This window comes from Eucalyptus grandis, chromosome 5 (assembly GCF_016545825.1).
Source record: "Eucalyptus grandis isolate ANBG69807.140 chromosome 5, ASM1654582v1, whole genome shotgun sequence".
NCBI lineage: Eukaryota > Viridiplantae > Streptophyta > Magnoliopsida > Myrtales > Myrtaceae > Eucalyptus > Eucalyptus grandis.
In genome coordinates, this window is record NC_052616.1 from 9,344,335 (window position 1) to 9,362,505 (window position 18,171).

At 40.4% G+C, this 18,171-nt stretch overlaps 2 protein-coding genes across 5 annotated transcripts in view; both read right to left on the bottom strand.

Annotated features, from left to right (window-relative positions):
• Positions 1 to 619: 619 nt before the first annotated feature.
• Positions 620 to 18,171, bottom strand: part of LOC104443950 (cation/H(+) antiporter 18) — a 74,550-nt gene continuing 56,998 nt past the window's right edge. Inside the window, exons 1-4 of one of the 2 annotated variants that reach the window (XM_010057509.3) lie at positions 5,527 to 5,712; positions 3,632 to 3,898; positions 2,148 to 3,149; positions 620 to 2,046 (exon numbers count right to left, since the gene is read on the bottom strand). In XM_010057509.3, coding sequence (XP_010055811.2) covers positions 838 to 2,046; positions 2,148 to 3,149; positions 3,632 to 3,835 — 2,415 coding nt within the window. In that variant the 5' untranslated portion in view covers positions 3,836 to 3,898; positions 5,527 to 5,712 and the 3' untranslated portion in view covers positions 620 to 837. Of the gene's footprint in view, positions 2,047 to 2,147; positions 3,150 to 3,631; positions 3,899 to 5,526; positions 5,713 to 18,171 lie in introns of those variants that run through there. The other variant, XM_039312790.1, reaches the window with a different exon arrangement.
• Positions 8,263 to 16,227, bottom strand: LOC104443951 (cellulose synthase A catalytic subunit 4 [UDP-forming]). 3 transcript variants are annotated; one of them, XM_039312791.1, is made up of 8 exons: positions 15,403 to 16,227; positions 13,283 to 13,381; positions 10,431 to 10,562; positions 10,110 to 10,322; positions 9,873 to 9,972; positions 9,607 to 9,779; positions 9,157 to 9,504; positions 8,263 to 9,038 (listed from the first exon to the last, which is right to left on the bottom strand). In XM_039312791.1, exons 1-8 carry the CDS (start codon positions 16,003 to 16,005, stop codon positions 8,454 to 8,456), a joined length of 2,253 nt encoding a protein of 750 aa, XP_039168725.1. In that variant the 5' UTR covers positions 16,006 to 16,227; the 3' UTR covers positions 8,263 to 8,453. The 3 variants fall into 3 exon arrangements, with proteins under 3 accessions (XP_039168725.1, XP_018729713.2, XP_039168726.1); XM_018874168.2 differs by having other exon boundaries at positions 9,607 to 9,788; XM_039312792.1 differs by lacking the exon at positions 13,283 to 13,381 and having other exon boundaries at positions 9,607 to 9,788.

Sequence of the window (18,171 nt, forward strand, 5' to 3'; positions counted from 1 at the left end):
TGCTTATGAAGTTCACTTCTTCTCTTTTACTTGGCAATCGCAACCGAATTAGTAATTATCGAGATATGAAATGGGCAATAAAGCGAAGAACAGCAATCCGTGAATATATGTTGTTCGACAGGGGAGGAGATGTTTTCACCGTGCGAATCAAGAAGAGCATGGGGAGGGCGCCTTTTGCACAATTTATTGAAACAATAGTATTTAATAGAAAATCAAGTTGATTGGTTATGTAAAGCTCTTTATTTTTCCATACTGCCCTCTTCATAGGAATGTGCAAAGTAAACTGTCCGAATCAAAAACTACCTGGACTGATTTGTTCCGATTTCTGATTTCTAAAAGTGAAACTGGTACTTATTTTTATTATTTCTTTAAAAACTTAGTAAAATATGAATTAAACACTATCTTGGTTTGATTCCAAGTAGTGAGAAAAAAATGGCAAAAATAAGTTACTAGTTCCATAGGACCTCATCGATATTGGGTACGGTTCTAAATTTTGGAAATTGGTTTTCCTAGTCCAGTTCTTAGTTCCACTTTGAACCGGACCAAATCAAGAATCGATCACCTCTTTTCATGACATTAGAGTTTCTCTTAATGTTGGAAAAAAAAGCCATAAGCCTACTAAAAGAAAACTTCACAAATTTGGCAGGCAATCATAGCTCACAGAATGCAAGGATTTCGATACTACAGCTATCCACCTCAGCAACTATGAAGGTAATTGATCACCAGAAGACATACAGAATGAAACCGATCAGTTCGAACTTTGCTACTAATTTTTCATCACCTCTTATTACACGTCCACATCGCGTTCAGCACCAGTTTATGGACAACCTGACCGAATCAATTGGCTTCCGACTCTTCGCCCCGCCCCGATCCGACATGCTCCACTGACTCCGAGTCGAGAGAAATCCCTCCTGCATATTGCTGAACCACCAACACCGAGGCCGTGGTGAACTCCGATGAAGACAGTAAGCTACCGACTGGCCCCAGCTCTGGGGTCTCGCTCTTTGTGTCCATCGCCGCAGCTATCTGGCCCTCCGGCCTCCGACCGACCAAAAACAGATTGCAGCGGCTAAATTCCTTGATCACGTCAATGGCTTCTCCTGGAGTTTTTACTTGTCTCTCTTCATACTTAATAGAATCCGCATCCGGATTCTTGAATTCAGTGAGGAACAACTGATCCCCTGACATTGACTTAGTGTGGGAAGAAGCCTCGTCATTGATGCCGACTCCGACAATTTCCCCAGCAATCTCAGGGTTCACGACGAACGAGACCACCGATAGACTAATCCCAGGATGCTCTGCCATACGCTTGCCATAAGCCAGAGCTTCACAATCATCTTGGCCCCCAAAGAACAGGACAGTGATGGTCGAGGAAACATCGCTTGCGGGCACGTGGGAGCCTCCTCCAAGCCCGCGGTCCACTAAGATCCCGACCGAGCATGGAGCGTGCTCGAGAACCTTCTTGTTGACGAACCGAAACTCGGTCCTTGTTGTCTCCATCACCCCATCGAGCCTCTGGTGCTTGTGGAAAGGCAGGATTATGATGGCTGCCCTTTTCCTCTCGGCACTGGCGCAGATATCCTCATGTATGGTGGACATCGGGGAAATCGCAGTCATTGGCCGGATCAACACATGGCTGAGCTGCCGGAAAGCCTCAAAAGCCACGACGATCTGGTTATCAGGGTCCTGCCCCTTGTTCCAGAAGGGAAGGCCATTCTTCCGCGCCTTGTGAACCATGAGAATCGCAGACGACCTCTCGGAGAGCTCCATGAGGTGCATGGCATAGACGCAGAGCCCTTCCCTCTTCTCTGTGCCGCGCGAGGCCTCGATGAGGTTGATGAACGTAGGGATATTCTTGATGCTGTGAAAGCAGGCCAAGATACGGAGCTGCGACTCGGGATTTTTCCTCTCAGTCTTTCTGTGCTTGTAAGTGCCTTTGCTTTTCATCTGCGCAGGCTTGTATACCGCCACCACTAGGGGCGTCGTGATGAAGGTCGTGAACACGGCCATCAGGACCATGATGGCGAACGTTTGATCATTCAGCACCTGCCAGATAGATTTTGCAACAGCAGAACACTCAAGAGAATAGCTTTAACCAAGTGCAAAATTCAGATCAAGATCGAACGAAACGAAAAGATTGATTTTACCTTCCTGTCTTTTCCGATATTGAGGACGATGAGCTCCACCAATCCTTTAGTGTTCATCAGGAACCCCAGAGCTAGAGCCTCCTTAAAGGGGACTTTGAACGCAAGGGTCGCAGCCAATGTGCCCACGATCTTCCCGAAACAGGCCGTGCATATAACCAGAACAAGGAGACCCCAGGACTGAGCGCCCCGGATCGCCGCTATGTCCGTCTTCAAACCACTCGATACGAAGTAGAGCGGAAGGAACAGGCCCGAAATGAGGTCCTCAACTTTCTCGACGAGGGCTACAGCAAATGGCCCCTCTTTCGGGACAAGAACTCCGATGACGAAAGCGCCGAAAAGGGCGTGAATGCCAATAGCATCAGTCGCGAAACCTGCGGCTAAAACACCTGCCAAGGTAGCGCATACATACATCTCGTCGACTGGCTCACCCTCGGGGCATCGCTTCGCCATCCACCTGAAAATAGGTGGGACTAAGAATATGCAGCCGACAACGAAAGCGATGCCGCACAAGAAAACCCATAGAGAAACAAGAGGAGAACGGCCGGTTCCTGAAAGTGAAATAGCCAGGGCAAGTAGAACCCAGGCAGCTACATCGTTGACGGCAGCTGCCGACATGGCCATCCGGCCAACGTCGGTGGTCAGAAGCTTGAGTTCAGCCAGGATACGTGCCAGAACCGGGAACGCCGTGATGGAAAGCGCGACGCCCATGAACACAAGAAAGGGCGGTCCATCCACCGATTTGGAAATCGTCCCCCGGAGGACGAAAGACGTGCCAATTCCCATTGCAAAGGGGAGGCTAATCCCAGCAGCCGCAATGCTCAGGGCTTTCTTGCCTGTCCGGCGGAGCGAGCTCGGGTCGAGCTCGAGGCCCACGAGGAAGAGGAAGAAGAGGAGGCCCAGGTTGGCCAGAGTGTCCAACACCGTGAGGCTTCTCGCCGGGAAGATCCTCTGCAGATAGTGGTGATTCCGACCCAGCGCCGAGGGCCCGAGCAGTATCCCTCCCTGCCATAAGCACGACGAGATGCGAAAGCGACATTACTCGTTCAGTGCCTTCGATTGCTTTAAAAAATGTCACGGACTTTCATCAACGAAAACACCATACTTTCACTTTCAAAATCTCCTGGGAATTTACCAAAGCATAGCGCTCAGCAGCGTTCATAACGATTTCCATTTCCAGGGTCAAAAGAAGCTCCAGACACGATCTAACTAGTCCTCTTTATCAGTACCATAAATTAAAGCCAACACTACCAATCTTCTTTCTCCAAATGAAAATATCTCTAGCCAAAATCCTTAGCAGATTAGCATGATTCGAAGCAAACAGAATCAACTCTCGCACTGTAATTCCGAAACGAACCAAGCCAAAGTTTTCATTTTTCCTTTAATAAGTAGAGCGCCATTCATTGAGAAAACCCGAAGATGGCAACAGGAAAATAGAGAAATTGAACAGAGGGAGACTCCACCGTACGGCGGGAGGAATAACATACCACGATCTCAGCAATGACGCGAGGTTGCCTGAGCGGCCTGAGGAGGAAAGCCAGGAAGCGAGTGACCAAGACGACGAGGCATATCTGCAGTATCGCCAGCGGAAGGGCGAAGTCCAGTGGGTTGTCGCCTTGGAACACCCCGTTCGAGGTGGCCTTCATCGCCGCCGGACACGAGGTCGCGTTCGTCCCGTTCGTCGTCGCCATCGCCCCCGGCCCTCCGCCGTCGCCGATCTCTCTCTCCCTCTCTCTTACCCACTCGAAGTCTCACTGCAGAAAACCGAAAATCAGCAGGCGATTTCACGTACAAATCCCGATGTAATCTCGAGAATTTTTAAAGGGTTTACGAAGAGCTTCATCGCCATCGCATGTTTAAGTGCCAACTAAGCTCAAAAGTAGGAAAGGCGCAACATTTAAGGTATCCAGTCTAATGCTAACTGAAAAGGAGGAAGTAAAGATGGAATTTTTCAACGAATTATGGAAAAATTTTAATATGACACTATTGGAACAAGGTGATACAGATAATCACTAATCACACCTTAACTTTCGAAATATGGACCATTTTTTTTTATCTCCAAATTCAAAATGCCGAACGAAAATAACAATAGGGCGATCGACGTGCGGACGTGGCGAGGCTCTTGCATGGCGTAGCCAAACGTGGCAGGTGAGAACCCATCGAAACCAAATCATAATAAATGCGGTGGGATCCGTGAGTTCCGCCAAAAGGAGAAAGAATTCGAAACCCATCCTGGCTCCTGCCTATTTTGAAGTGACATTATTACGTGCCGATTTATTTCTTTCTTTAAAAAAAAAAAGAAGAAGAAAACTTTAGGAAAGTCAAACGGCTATTTTTCAGTACCGAAAAATGAAAAAAGAAAAATAAGAAGGTAACCATAGTAGCTCGAGGGCGAAGTCAATAAAACATCGCACCAACGAGTTTTCTATCGCATCATGGGATGTCGATTTCAAAGACTTCTTCTAAGGAGCGAACGGGCCGCTCATGGGCCCCAGTTGGCCCCAATTAAATGAGAGGTGCGGTGCAGTTGACTTTGAGATTAGATGACAGCGTGACGTTCTTCTTTAATCCTAAGAAAATTGACTCGAAGATGACCCCACACATGCTTCCCGATAACACACGCTAGCATAAGCCCGAAGGGGGCGGCGTTCGTTCATGTTGGTTGGAGTGTCTGATGAGATGCATCAAGAAGAAGAAAAAAAAAAAAAAGAAGAGGAAAATCATTAGATAAATCAAATATATCAATGAATTAAATTTGATGGATCTCATGTGATAAAAAGTTTAAACTATGCTAGATTAAAATGATTGGAATATATTTAGTCACGAGTGATCTAGGAGATGGATATGGCACCGTGGCTTTTGTTTTTTTTTTGGGAAATCTTATTTTTTGGCAGATTATAAGAATCCGAAAATAAATGTGCTTCTAACTACCTGAGCTGCATACTTAGAGGCTACAGCTGAACCACACCCACGTAGTTTTGCTGGAATTGAATGTGCTTTTGCTTGATTGACGCCTTTGAATTTTAGACGCCTCGAGAGAGAAAAGGAAAGGAGAACCGCGTGGAAAAAAGGAAATAGTAAAATCTCGAACGATCGGAACCCTCATCCTCCGCGCTTCGTTACAAGAGAAAAAGAAGGTCTCCTTTATCCGTTTCGAAACGCCAAATCGAGTTGTAAGCCATGTCAACGAGCCACCCACAAGAGAAACCTCATCTCACTCAACAAGCAAGGGACGTTCTTTCCTCTTCTCTCTCTCTCTCTCTCTCTCTCTCTCTATTCTTCTACGTGAGTTTTCCGGGAAAAGAATGAAAATCAGCAAGAAAACATCTCCGGGAAAAGAATGAAAAACAGCAAGAAAACAGAGAGAGAGAGAGAGAGAGACCTGGATCAGTCGGACGAAGCTTCGCGGTGCCTTTCGCGGGTCGTGTGTTTTCTACTCTGGGCGAAAGGACGCTACCAGTAGATCACTATAGGCGCTCCGTTTCAGGTGCTACTGTGTATAGTAATGGCGGAATCTTGGCGGAGTTATAGCAGTGCGCAGAAAGGGGAGTGGATATGAATGGAGGAGGACGAGGTTGAAGACGCCCCGAACCCGAATTGCCCCACCCCCGTATTAATAGGATCTTCCTCGTCGCACCCAGAAATACCGATTCTGCCCCCTTCCTTCTTCTTCTTTTTTTTTTTAATTTCTTTTGGGTAATGATCCTTTTTTTTTTTTTTCCCGAATTTCGTTATTTGAATTTCTTGAAGGAGCCCCGCGATTTACTCCACTGCCTAGCGTGCTTATGCACAAGCGCAAGCAACTGCAAACGTAGGATTTGGATTTGGATTTGGACAGACACGTTAGGCACTTTAGCTAAGTAAGGAGCGAAGTATATTTTTATTCAACCTTGAAGTGTGTTTATCATTTATTCAAACCGAAATTATCTAGAGAAATTAAAACATAATTTAGATGAATACACACACACACACATATATATATATATATATATTTATCTCAAGATAGAAATAACAATTATCAGGCAAATAAAGAGATAGAGAGAGGAAATTATAATCTTCCAATCTAGAATAGAGAAGGCTATTTGTGTAAAATTCCTTTTATATGAGTGCGTAGGAGCTATTTGTGCATGAGGCACCAATTGTAGGCGAGCAATTGCTTCCTTGGGAGTAACCAATCATAATAATAATACTTGCGTGTCGAAGAAAGTCAACTAAAAAATTTATGACAACATAGAAGTTTGTCAAAGGAGTAACTTGAGACATTTCACACTCAGCAAAAAGATAAAAATAAAAGGTTTTCTTTTATTGTTTCTATGCAGAGTCCTCAAAAGCAATTTCTAAAAAATGCGGAGCTATATTGGGTCAAAGGGACTTCCCTAAAAAATTGTGAAATTACGGGAGAAAAGGTTATGTATTCAATAAATTACTCATATTTACACCATTCTAATCTTATGTGGTGAGCCCTTGACCAATTTCCAAGCGATTAGAATTTTAGAATAATTTCTTCACTTCTCGACGGTTGTTTCATGATAAATTGATTTGCTTATCGCAAATTATGAAATCTAAAATTATATATGAACACGCATGTTCATATTGAGACATCTTGAAAATTTCTATGCGTTCCCACCATCATTTGTTAAAATGAAAATTGAAAGCTCAAAAAGTAGGAATTATTCTATGCAAACTTTTAGTTTCTAATGGATGGACGGTGGATTTCAATGTTTAAAATAAAAACTTAATGAGTGATGCTAATGTTTCATGTTCGTGGACTTTGATAGGATCATCTTTATGGGACCAATCCATTTTAGGACCAATATAATTCACTCGATGTGCGTCATCAAGCGATGATGATCTAAATATATATATATATATATATATATATATATATATATAATTATTATTTATTATATATAATAATGGAGATGTCATTTGAAATTTCAGATCTTGATGTATGCACTGGGATAACTAATCATATTCCTTCTGTGAAAGTTTTAGCTGGCTCAAAAGTCTTGGCCTATGCTCAAAAGTCTTGGCCTATGCCTTATTCTTGATTAAGAGGACCTTTTGTTAAATGGTGCCTTGAGTACTTAACGTGGACTCCCATTCATAGAATAGTCCTTTATCAAACATTTAATATGAGTAAATCATCATAAGATTCTTACGCATTGTCAAGAATTTAAAATGTGGAATCTAACTTTTATAATTCTTAAGTATGTTAATTGCGATAAAATAAGTCCTATGGTACTTTCTTTGTTGTAGAGCCAACTTTATGTTACAATAGAAATACATTAACCTTTATCATGCTGTGCATCCACATTATGCGACCCATTGATATGGTGTCACCAATTGATAAAGTGCTATGGTTTAGAAAATTACGAAATAATTCAGGCTAAGTACTGTAGGTAGGTCTTTACTTAGGAGTTACTCAAGTGGAAACCCCATTTCAGTTATGTGAAAGTGGGGTACACTTTAGTTGATTGCTATGTTTTAGGGTTCATTTCAAAAAACTAGTTATAAAATGGATTACATATTAATACATAGATTCTTATTAAATGCTTAGGTGTAATGTTTTGATATGAGCCTCTTTTCTTTTTCTTTTTTTGGTAAATATTCATGATGATTTGCCACATCTGACATCACTTCGTACACTAAGATCATAAAGGTTTCTATTTATAAGGCTACATTACTATTTTCATTGTGATACTAAATTCATAGTTATGTAGTGACAACCACAAAACTTTTTATATTGTATCACTGCTACAGTTCATGTGGTTTGACTAAATCTTGACCATGCTTTTCTCTCTGATGTAATCTTCAATTTGTGCGATTCTTGCTCCGCCAAAAAGTTATTAATTTTATTTATTGATAAGTTCCTCGTGTTCTCTCAAGCTTTACCTAAAAACATTAAGAAAATAGAAATTATAGATTGGGAATGGAGAAGGCTTCCCACAACCACTCTTTGCCAAAAAAAGAAAAAAGAAAAAAAAAGAAAGGGAAATAGACCCCACAAATTTGTGGTATTAAATAAATCCATAACAGAACAACTAGAATTGATGATGTCAGACGCGACTATTTTATTCGATAAGAACGTATCTTGAAATAAATATAAATTACAAAATGAAAACTTAAATAAAATATGACATGACATACCACGCTTAACTTCATATTTGAATACAAACTCACAAATATTAATGTGGCTTCATCATATTATAGTTATATGGCATATAGAATCAAAATCTATATGTTTCTAGGTCTACATAAATTCGAATTATAATAATAATCATGACATATCAACACGAACTGTCACCCCTAATACCAAGAGTAACTTGCACGTCTACCATTCATCTCTCGGTACACAAGAAGAGCTGAACCCAACCACAGCAGTGCCGAGGAAAGTAGAGCCGACTGTACAGCGGCTGACAATGGAATGCGTCCTTTATCCGACCTTACCATCCCTTCAATCACAGGGTAGCCCATCACCAGGATGAAGAACGACAGAGCAATCTGCCCAAGCAACTTGTCCCAACCTCCCAAGACGAGCACCCGAACGATTCCTCCGACAAAGGAAGCCATGCTCAACATCACTAGAGCCACCATCGGGGCCAAGAACACGATCGATGTTCGGAAATCAAACACGCCCTTTTCGTACATCTCCATTTGCTCGTCATCGGCAACCTTGCTAGTAGGCAAGAAGCTCGCTCTCCTCACCCCGGTTTTCGTCAGAACGGCATTTATGCTCCCGTATAGATAAGTGGTCACCGAGTGTATCATCCATATCCGTTGCTCGTTTATAAACGTCCGGACCGAGTGACCACTCACGACGACCTCGTAGAGATGCTTGGAAAGTGAAGATAGGAAAACGAAGCAATACACGAGGAACAATGAGCTCGAAACCTGGCGTGCCAAAAGAATCGATGTTCATGAGTCATGATTATTTGTTACTCGAGTTCAATAGCATCAAAGACTTGATTGATTCACGGGAATGAAAAGCCTACATATGAGAATAGCTTACCTCCGGATAAATGGGGACGCCATTGAATAGACATATCTGGGGAATGATGGCTAAGCAGCAGAGAGGCAAGCAGTAGAGGGGGAAGAACGCAAGCTCGGTATAACACATGCTCTGAAGAATGCTCATTCTCCATGGTCCATAAATCGGAGGAGAGAATCTGGAGAACCCGACCTGAGCCCACCCGGAACTCCATCTTGTGATTTGAACCAGTAGGTCATTCAAATTTGTCGTGGAAGCCCCCAAAAATTGAGGCCGCGATGGGCAACAGTACACTGATTTCCATCCTTTGCAGTGCAAGGCGAAGCTGGTGAAGAAGTCTTCGGTCACAGATCCATACTTGAAACCGACCTGGAGCAAGAGCGACCACGAGCTAAATATAGAGGAAATGGAGTCACTAATTGCAGCAAATTACAAGGGTTTTGGTTATTTTGTTCTTTTGATTGTACTTGCCTCTTGACCCCATTTTGTTCCGTTTTCATAGTGACAAGAAGCTAAATGTTCGGTGTCTCTGCAGACTGCTCCCAGTTCGCTGAGAATGTTCTTATTAAGCTTGTCGCTCCAGTGAAGATGTTTAATAAACTCATTGGAATGGCCAAAGATTGCTTTCAAATCCATGAGATTAGCTGTAGTACCTTTCCAATCAGCAAGATAGTTGATTACATTGCATGGATTTGCTATCCAAGATCCTACCTTAACATATGGCTATTTTGACTTACCTTCTTGCATGGGTTTGCTGTACAAGGACTCTCTCTTAACATAAAAGCCAGTACCAGATATTAAAGGTCCTTGCAACCCGTCCATTCCACACCATAATATCTGAAAGAAAGCCAAAGTTATCGGTTAAAAATGGATTCATCAAAATAATTTCACATGTACGATTTGCTCAATAAGGCTGAGGAACTAGTAAGTGCATAATAAAAAATTTGATTACTATTATAGTCTTTTTCTCTCACCCCAAATGGCGATCTGTGTTTACTGTCGTAGATGTCGTTCTTGCTGATATTATGGAACGATTGAGGGAATTGAACGAATGAAAGCGATGGAGACAATGTCGGGTCCAAGTGGAAGCAGATTGCCCTCCTCGCCGAGGATGGGTCGTTGCAATACATGTCACAGTCCAGCACTAATACATACGGCGAGTTGCTTATCACCCCCGACACGCGAAGCTGTAAAGGAGGAGCAACATCGAGTAGTGTGATCGATATTACAAGTACATATTATATGTATTTATGCTGTTCTCTCCCCAGTGAAAATGCGAAACTTGAGTAGCATACCAGAACATTGAGAGCTCCAGCTTTGAAGTTATGAGGGTAAGAAGGCCTTTTTTCCCTGGAGACGTAAACAAGCAGAGGCATTTGCTGTTGGTCAGCTTGCACAACTTCGTCTGAGGAATTTCCATGGATCACCTGAAGAATAATTTCAATATTTTATGTCTCTTGATAAAAAAATCTTGACTAGAGCCTTTTCTTTTGCTAATCAAGTGGAATGGAATGGAACCAAAGAACTAAAATGGGTCAGAATCCCACGTGTCAAAATGGGTTCGAATCGTAAAGCGAATGTCCAAGATTAATGATCAAATCTGTATTTATGGAAAAGTTAACACTGCAAAAATTTCAAACTATATCCACTATGATATAAATACTCTGATCTTTTTTTATGTGTCATTAAAAATCTTAAATTTGTCCATAATGACACAAATACCCTAAACTTTCTTTTATGATATAATACCACGAATGAAATTGAAATAGATGGTATATATGTCACATATGATAAGCTTAGGTTTCTTCATAACACAAAAAAAATTGGGGATATTTGTGTTATAGTAGTCAAGTTTAGGATTTTTGATGATACAAAAAAAAAAAAAAATTGGGTTGTGTGCCACAAGGGGCATAGTTTGGCACTTTATTGTGGTATTTGTCCTTTATGGAACGAAAAGGAACAATTGCACAACATAAGCTTGTACTTTCGAAGTAGTATATGTTAATATAAACTTATATTTTGTTACAACTATTAATCATTTGGTTTTTTAATTAGCATGAGTAATACACATGGCTTTTGAGGTGTATTACTCATGCTAATTAAATATCTCTCTTACCCTTAATAGCTGTAAAACCGACAAATATATAAAAATGGGTGAAAATTAAATTAACTGAAATACTTATATAGAAAAATAAATATTTGTTAAATTCAATGAATATAGCCAAATTATTAGAACTAAATGAGGTATTTTAAGAAAAAGAATAAAAATTAAATAAAAGGCAGATTGTCTTGATTGGAAAAAGGTCAAATGACAAAAATTATTTACTTATTATCTATATTTAAGGGTTGAGCTAATGTAAAAAATATCGGCCAACAAAAAACTATAAAAAATCATAAAGAATGATTTCCTAGACTTGACAAAACATTAGTAAAGTTATTTTATGATGCATTTGGTAATTATACAAGATTTATATACTTGGAACAAGAAAAGAACATAAATGCATTCGGTACAACCCTAAAAAAAATTATTACAATTTTTTCATTTATTATAAAAATGTCAGTGGAGACTTAAACAATTCATGTCTGAATAAATTGGACTTTTGTAAGGATTTAACTAATCAAGATATTCTAAGATAGCCTCAGAAAATCCAATGTAATAATTAGTCAAAGATAGATGGTTGAAAATAGTAGTAGAGAGTCATACTGGTTTATAACTCACAATATGAACAAATTGATAATAAACCTTTGGGTATTACAATAAACAAATATATAGACCTTTTGAATTTTTTTAGCTGCAAGAAGAAGAGCAAACGTTGATTGGAAAAATGGGCAAGGACGAAACAACTGAGAATGAAGGCGATTCTAAAGTTGGTGTGCTTATTTGCATAAACTTATCAGACCTTCAAGCAAATGACATTGGAAATTCATGGAGCACAAGCTTATTAGACTACTATGAAAAAAAGACAAATGGTGATGCAAAAAATTTCTCAGAGCATCTAATTTTTATTAAAACAAAATTGCAGATGATCTTCAAAGATGTCTATAATAGAATCTTAAGGGAATGAGATATATTCTTTCAGTGGAGTTGCCAAGCTGTCATAACCTAGTATTGTCTTTTGAAGATAATGGCATTAAAAAAAAAATCCATATGGTAAAATTCTAAGAGCTTATTCAATTTTGAATCCAATTTTCACCAAATGATTTTCACATTTTTTTGTTAAATTAATTCCAAACTAGAATTAATACTAAAATCTAGTAAAACATTCAAAATCTAATTTCTAAATTTTCTCCTAAAATTTTGATTTTTATTTTATTTTTTAATGGGGACTTGGATTGGGTCAAGAGACCCGGTCAGGATGTGAGTCTTACCCAGACCTTATGTTGATTGTGTAAAGAGGAGCATTAGATTATGCTGAGGTTGTTCCTCTAAAATAACCTTATTTCTCCTTTTGTTCTCGAGAATAAAAAAGTAGATTTTTTTTTTTACTTCTTGTTTTTATTGCAAATCTATTCCCTAACTATTTTTATTTTATTTTATTTTGAGGAATAGAAAAATTAATCAACATACACAAACAAATTTATGTTCTTTTTAAATTATGGATAATAAAAGAATAGAAAAATAGATAAATACAAACATAACCAAACGCGCTATAAATGACTGATCAACATTTAAGGTGATTTAATAATTTTATTGATCAACCATATTTTGCATAAATGAACTATTTAAAAATACATAATGAGTATCCATTTTTTGTCCATTTGACTTTTTGGTATAGGCCTTTTGTCCTGTAAACTTAATTATTTCGTTTTTCTTAAAATATCCTAATAGTTTTATAAATATATCATCAATTTCTACCAACTATTACTTTTAAATAAATTTTGGTGAAATTACTTTCTCTCCACTTTCTTTATTTTGTCTCTTTTTTTTGTAGAAAAATAAAAGCTAAAAAAATTCTATCCAAAAAAATGAGATGAAAATATGCATTTGCCCCTTAATAGTCGCGTGCGCTACACATGCTAACGAAAAATATGGAAGCTTCGTGGGGATAACGTGTGATGGTTGAAAGTTATGGGCAAACATGTACTCCCCAAAGTTCCGTGGAGTTTTGTGTAATATCTCACCAAAAAAAATAATAATAATAAATACCTCAATGGTAGATGGATGATCCAGCCTCCCATCCCATGATTCACCATAGTTCCTGTTTCTATATCCATTTATATGCGCCTCGAACAATTCATACTTCTCCTTTAAAAAAGTAAATAATGAAGTTACATCACTTTAATCGACATATACCCTTTGTCGATTCCTTTCAAATCGGAGAATTATGGCTAATCGAACTTTGTTGCGAAAGGTTTTCCTGTCCCAGAATCGTACTTTGATTTTCTCAACCCAAAAGTCCTGCTTGAACCCATCTAAACATAGCCAGATCATAAAGAAAATCTGAAATTTTCAAGCCAAGGGGCGAGTCTAAGCAACTACTTTATGGCCTAGTATCCAACCGAACACGTCCATTAATTAAATCTACTTTGAACCAAGAAATATGCGTTAATGACAACATTAGGGACATTCTAGGGGTACCATAAATTTAGCAGATTTCTGTACTGAGTCGTGTGGCATTAGATATGATATGTCTTGATTAAATACTTAAGTAGTTCGGTCTTATAGCTTGGCCAGAGACGGTAGGGAGTGTGTCGTCGGAGAGCATCTTGGGCATGGGGCGTGAAGCGGGAGGGAGGTTGATTTTTTTCATTAGTTATAAAATACATCAGCATAAAGAAAAAATTTACTGGCTATTATATTCACTGTTGATACGAGGGGTTGGTGAGAGACTAGGTTGTTAAAGTCTTCAAATGGCAGAAGAATTACATTGGTCGAGTTATTTTCATTTATGCTTACTCTAATGGTGATTTTTTTTAATGGAAATCTCAAAATTTATAAAACATTTTTGGAAAAATGATTGTCTATATTGCTTAATAAATGAATGCGAAATATTTTCATCTCCTACAAAAATAATTAGGCATGAATTGTTGTCGATATTGAAGACATTATTCGTTGACTAATTTATCTAAACAATATAACTGATTCTTTTTTCGAAAAAAGTTTTTCAAATATTGAATATTCTGTGAAACAATCGCAAAGTTCTCTCTTTTTTGATATTGTGATTTTAGTGGACAGATTGCCCAATTCTAACAGCCCAACGAACTAGTGGAGGACTTACGATGAAGCCTATTTTTTCTTTTTTTTTGGCGGGGGAGGGGGGAGGCGGTCAAATACGATGAAGCTTCAATACCTCAATAATGCCGACTATGATAAGAAAATATTGAGTGCTGCTATTACCGCAACAAAAAAGGAGTCTAAAACGATGACACGTGTCCAAAGTGAGTCCAAACATCACTCTCCTGCAAGCTCTCTCCTCTCCTCTCTCCTCTCTCTCGTCCAAATGCTGTATGCTCTCTCCTCTCTCCTCGCTCTCGCCCAAATGCCAGACTTCCTTGCACTCTCTCTCTCGAGAAAATCTCTTTGCCGCCTCCTCTTTATTCCATTGAGCCCTCCTCCTACCGACGAATTTCGTGCCAGCGAAGGCAACCTTTCGAGCCACCACGCCCTCATCCGACCGAAGAACTTCGTGGTGGCAAAGGCAACCTCGAGGTGGAGCCATGCGATGGTTTGTCAGACGAGCCACCGTACCCAACTAATGAACTTCGCCACGGTGGAGGCAGCTTCGAGGTGGAGCTGCACGGTGGTTCATCGGATGAGCCACCATGCCCTCGTCTGATCGACGAGCCACAGTGCGGATTCGGCGACAGCTCGCTGCCCTCTACTGGTTGTGCTTTTTCTCCCTTTGAGTCATGACCGAACCCTCGTCCGACGAAACACCACACGGCTCCACCTCTACCTCAAAAGGTTGCCACCGCCGGCACAAAGTTCGTCGGTTGGAGGAGAGCTTGGCGGGATACAGAGGGGGCGGCGAAGAGAGAGAGAGAGAGCGTGTAAGGGAGAGAAAAGAGAGAGAGGGTGGCAAGGGAGTTTGGCATTTGGGCGAGAGGGAGGAGAGAGCTTGCAGGCGAGTCTCACGTTTGGCTCATTTTGGACACGTGTCGCCATTTCAAGTCCTTTTTATTGTTGTGCCGGCTATAGGCACTCAATATATTCTCGATAATGTTAATGATAGAGAATATGCATTAATTGGCGAAAAGGAAAAAATGACATAATAAAGTATACAACGTCAGCACCAAGTAATATGACGTCACCGAACAAAAACTAACCTTGACCTCCTCCTTCTCGGATTCGTACCCCACGCTAGCGCTCACATCCTCGTTATCCATGAAATAAGCCTTGGGACACCTCGTCTTTAATCCATACCTCTTGCAAAACGGCAACCACCGTCTCGCGAAATCGTACGCCTCCCTCATCCCGTGCAGCGTGAGCAGCGAGCTGCCGTCGTCTGAGAGGTACACGTGGAGCTTCTCCGGTGGATAGTCGAGCGCCATTGCCGATATCACCGTATTCATCACTGCCACGGTGGGCTCCTTATCGGGGTCCGCTGTGCACACCAGCACGTCTATCGACGGGAGCTCCCCATCGCCGGGCAACCTCTCGGGAAAGGCGGTCCGCGACACGGGCCGCCATCGGAAGGCCTGGTGGAGAAGCCACGTGAGGGACAGCGTTAGCTCGCCCAGGAAAATAATGAGCCAAGCCAAAGTGGTGGGTTGGCCCGGTGAGCTAGCTTCTTCGGCGAAGAAAAAGGAAGCTCTATAGTGTATAAGGATAAGTAGAGCTGCTCCATGGATGAGCATGTGTGCGCGGTTGACGGCGATTAATTTCGGGTCGACATGGCAAAGGTTTAGAGGGCGCGAACGATGCTCCATAGCTCTTTCCTTCTCTGTCCTTGAGGCGACGCCACTAGCCTTTCCGATCGATGCTCATCAACGGTGGTCAATAGAGGAGGAGGAGGAGGAGGAGGAGAGGAAGAAGAGGCCAGCTTTATGTGGAGAGAAAGAAGAGCAAGTAAGGAACTAGGGACGATAAATGTTTTGTGGTATGGGAACGTCAGGATCGCTTTCTAACTTGGTCCGGATTATATAGTATGTACTCCATACCATGCTATATCTCCTTATGTGAAGATGGGCATCTCTTAAATGGACTCGAGAGCCCTAGCTACCGTTCATCGATAGGCTAAGCCTTCATTATGTCGTCTTCCGTAATCGAGAGGTTTCCCTGCACTCTTGTTTGACCGGTGGATGTGCGATCGCCCTCAAAGAAAGGTCAGTACGAACTTTCGTGTGTATATTATACATGGACAGCGCTAGCATGACCACGCTGTCACTTTCTATGAGTAAAAGTGCAGTTTGGGCTCTTCATTTTTGCGTAATGGGGCAACCGGATGTAAATTTGCTTTGAAAAACCATCTTTTTTTGCACGTGCCGGTATTTTAAGAAACAAATCTAATGATATTCGAGAAAGAGAAATTCATGAAGAGTTTGACTACCGATTTTAGATGGTGGATATTCATCCAAAATTTTAGAAGATGATATCATGTAGTCAAGTGTCGGAAAATCACATACTATAAATAAAAATATTCACATTTTACAAAGGTTGCACTTATAACATAAATTAGAAATTTTTCATATACTATCATAATTTTAATATTAAAATATTCTTTGTTGCACTTGGTTATAATAAAACTTCATCAAACGTCATTGCAAAATACTTGAAAATTTTGAAAATATTAAAACATCATATATTAACATGTGTAATTGGTCCGTTTATGAAATCTAGTGGTGGGGGAGCGGAGGCGGCGGTAGCAATGGTAATAGCAACAGCAGCAGTAGTATTGTCCATTTATGAAATTTAGTAGCAGTAACACTTCTTGTGGCTAATGACTCCATTACTCATGCAAAAAGTGACGGACCATTATGTGGGTATAACCCATTATACATAGACCTGTATTAGCATCTACTTCTCCCTTGAAAAGCCATTGAACTTGAATTCTCGAAAGCAAATAGTTGGGTTGAGTTACTCTGCAGTAACAGAGAAATTGTCTAATGAATCTCAAATTCATTGTATAGATGTTAATTCTGTTTTGAACTTTTTAATCGTGTCAATTTAGTCATAAACATTTGCACAAAATCCCTATGTAATCATCTCAACTAATTTTCGCTGGAAATTACTGGTGTGATGCTCCAATGAATTTACAAGTGCATTGAACAATCAACTAAAGCTGCTGCATGACATGTATAAACTCAGTAATCGATTACTTCAAATGACGTGAAGAATATACTTGTCTCTTCTAAAGGAGGCATCAAAGACTTCACTTGTAACTCTTCCCTAGCTCCGCATTCTCTACTTCATCACTTTAAAGTTTGAACTATTTAATATAAAGTTCATGGATTTTCAAACCCATCAAGATTCTTAGAAAAAGAACTACTAAACACTAATAATCTCATTAACTTATTGTCTTAATATGGAAACAAAAGCAAGTTTCCCACTTTTACTCTTCCCCTCTTCCACAAATAGACAACCTCTAATTAGGTTTGTGGTCCTAAAGAATCATGAAAGTAGGTAAATCATTTTTGATCGAATCAATTCACATTCATTAAGGACTTTCTGTCACTTTCTTTGATTTGTTCTTCTTATCAAGGATCTTAATATGGATATTTCTATGATTTTGATCGTCGAGCATGGCCAGCAGCCAAGTGTAACGGGTGATGTTTACAAGGCTCAACAGCAAACTCGTCGCTGTATAATTGATGGACAGTTTTAGCGACTCAGATTGTACTTGGATTTCATGAATTGAGATTCAGCATGCAATCTGAACTAAGAATGAGTTTTTGGATTTGGCTTATACTCGTGTGATCATGACCCTTTGTCTTAGCCTTTGCAGCATGTGTGCTGCCCAGGAGGTAAGAGGCATGAAGCCTTGACCTCATCCTCACCTTCCTCTAGCATGTCCCCCGAAGCGTTTAGGATTCCAAACTTAACGGGGACATGAGGGTTGCACTCATTTTGGGATTTAGAGCAACACCTTATGGCAC